Here is a 2,076-nt window from a genome sequence, read left to right as displayed (position 1 = left end):
AGCAGAGGAGGCTCAGTGCTGGGAACCAAGGTGAGGCACATTCTGAATGTGGGCCAAGGGCCCTGTCGCTCTCAAACAGAGGGAACCCCACAGCAATGGACCCCACCTTCCCCACTGTCAACCCTGGAGCTTCACACTCTGCTAGTTGGTTGTGTCATGAGGAACTTTCTCATGTCCTCCTACAGGATCTTAGGGCATAGGCCTACCAGAAAGACAGCAAACCTGTGAGGCTCTCAGACATCACTAAAGAAATCTGTAAGTGACCTTTTGTCAATGTCATCATGGGTAAGTTTTTTACCTGAGGACATTAACACTGTCCCTCTCACCCCCAGGCTTGTGGGATCCCATCACAACACTCCTGCTCTCACTCCAACCTACTGCTTCCAGCAGGAGGAATCATCATGCCTCCCTCTCCTAAGCGTCCACGCCTCACCTCTGAGCAAGACTTCCAAGACCTGAATGAGGCAGAAGAGTCCGTGGTTGTGCAGGCTCCTGCAGCTGACCAAGAGGATACCTCATCCATTTCATCTTCTTTTCATTTTTCCTTCCCCTCCACCTCCTCTTCCCCCTCTCCCTCCTCTCTCTCTTGTTCCTTTTCTATGATCCCAGGCACCGTGGAAGAAAAGGAGGTGTCTACTGCTGCAATTTTGAGTACTCCCCAGAGTCCTCAGAGTCCCTTTTCTTCCTCCACTTCATACACCAAAGTAGAAGTAGAATCCAGCAGCCAAGAAGTTGAGGATAGTGAATCTCCCCTTAGAGATGTGCTAGACAAGAAAGTGGGTGAGTTAGTACAGTTTGTCCTCTTCAAGTATAAATCCAAGGAGCTCACCACAAAGGCAGAAATACTAAAAATTATCATTAAGGAATATAAAGACCACTTTCCTATGATTTTGAGGCAAGTTTGTAAGTTCATGGAGCTAGTCTTTGGCATTGCTGTGACAGAAGTGGACCCTAACAACCACATTTATATCATATATGACACACTAGACCTCACCTATCATGGAATGATAAATGATGACCAGGGCATGCCTAAGACTGGTCTCCTGATACTTATCCTGAGTACGATCTTTATGGAGGGCAGCTGCACCACTGAGGAGAAAATCTGGGAGGTACTGAAGGCAATTGAGGTGTATGCTGGAAAGGAGCATTTCATCTATGGGGATACTAGGAAGCTCATTACCAAAGAGTGGGTGCAAAAAAAATATTTGGAATACCATCAGGTGCCCAATAGTGATCCTGTATGCTATGAGTTCAAGTGGGGTTCAAGAGCCCATACTGAAACCAATAAGAAAAAAATTCTGGAGTTTTTGACCAAGCTAAAAGATACCATCCCTGGTTCATTTCCAACCTGGTACAAAGAGGCTCTGAGAGTTGTGGGAGAGCCTAGGCAGTAACTGATGGTGCCGGTGATGCTGCAGCTATGACAGTGCAAGCTGCAGCTATGACAGTGCAAGCTGCAGTATCATGTGCAACAACTTCTGCCTGAATGAAATCTGAGGCAGATTTTTCAGACTGTTTGAAAAGGACAGTAAAGGTTCTGAGTTACGAAGGGCCATGGTGGAGCTGGAGGGAAGGCAGTGTTCTTTGTGTTCTTGATTTATATGTGTGGTGTCAAGATTTATCTTTTTGGGAGAGTGTATTTTTCAAATAATTTTCCTTTTAATAGCATATTTAATTAGCTTTTGAATCTTAGTTTAGGGGTATTATTCATGAATTTATTATTTTTTTCTTGCTCAAAAGTAATAATTTGGTGTATTAGAAAAACAAATTGAGAAATCTTTCATCTTATTTGTGTGACCTGGAATAGGATAATATGGCACTGGAACAGGAATTTTCTTAAAAATGTAAATGACCTTATCAATAATACTGGAAAAATGTAAAACATAGTGTTTGCATTCCCTTTTCCCTTTTAGTTCAGTGTTCTGTGAAATTAAAGATATATACCTGGATATATTTGGCTTATTCAATAAAGTAGGATGAATTTACTAATTCTTTTATTTACCACACAGTATTTGAGCATTTGCTTTTGGAAGACACTGTGTTCATATGTTAATAGTGGGGGTGCTGGGACAAACA

At 42.6% G+C, this 2,076-nt stretch overlaps 1 protein-coding gene across 1 annotated transcript; it reads left to right on the top strand.

Moving 5' to 3' along the window:
* Positions 1–599: 599 nt before the first annotated feature.
* On the top strand, positions 600–1,387 carry LOC124076275 (melanoma-associated antigen 10-like). Its single transcript, XM_046420124.1, is given in 2 exon segments — positions 600–1,298; positions 1,301–1,387. Coding segments are annotated over 2 exon segments (786 nt in total).
* The last annotated feature ends 689 nt before the right edge of the window (positions 1,388–2,076 follow it).

The sequence above is a fragment of the Marmota monax genome, unplaced genomic scaffold (assembly GCF_021218885.2).
Source record: "Marmota monax isolate L192 unplaced genomic scaffold, Marmota_monax_Labrador192_F-V1.1 WCK01_AAM20220418_F8-fsc00123, whole genome shotgun sequence".
Lineage (NCBI taxonomy): Eukaryota > Metazoa > Chordata > Mammalia > Rodentia > Sciuridae > Marmota > Marmota monax.
Note: the sequence above shows the minus strand (reverse complement) of the source record. Positions and strands in the feature narration are given on the sequence as shown.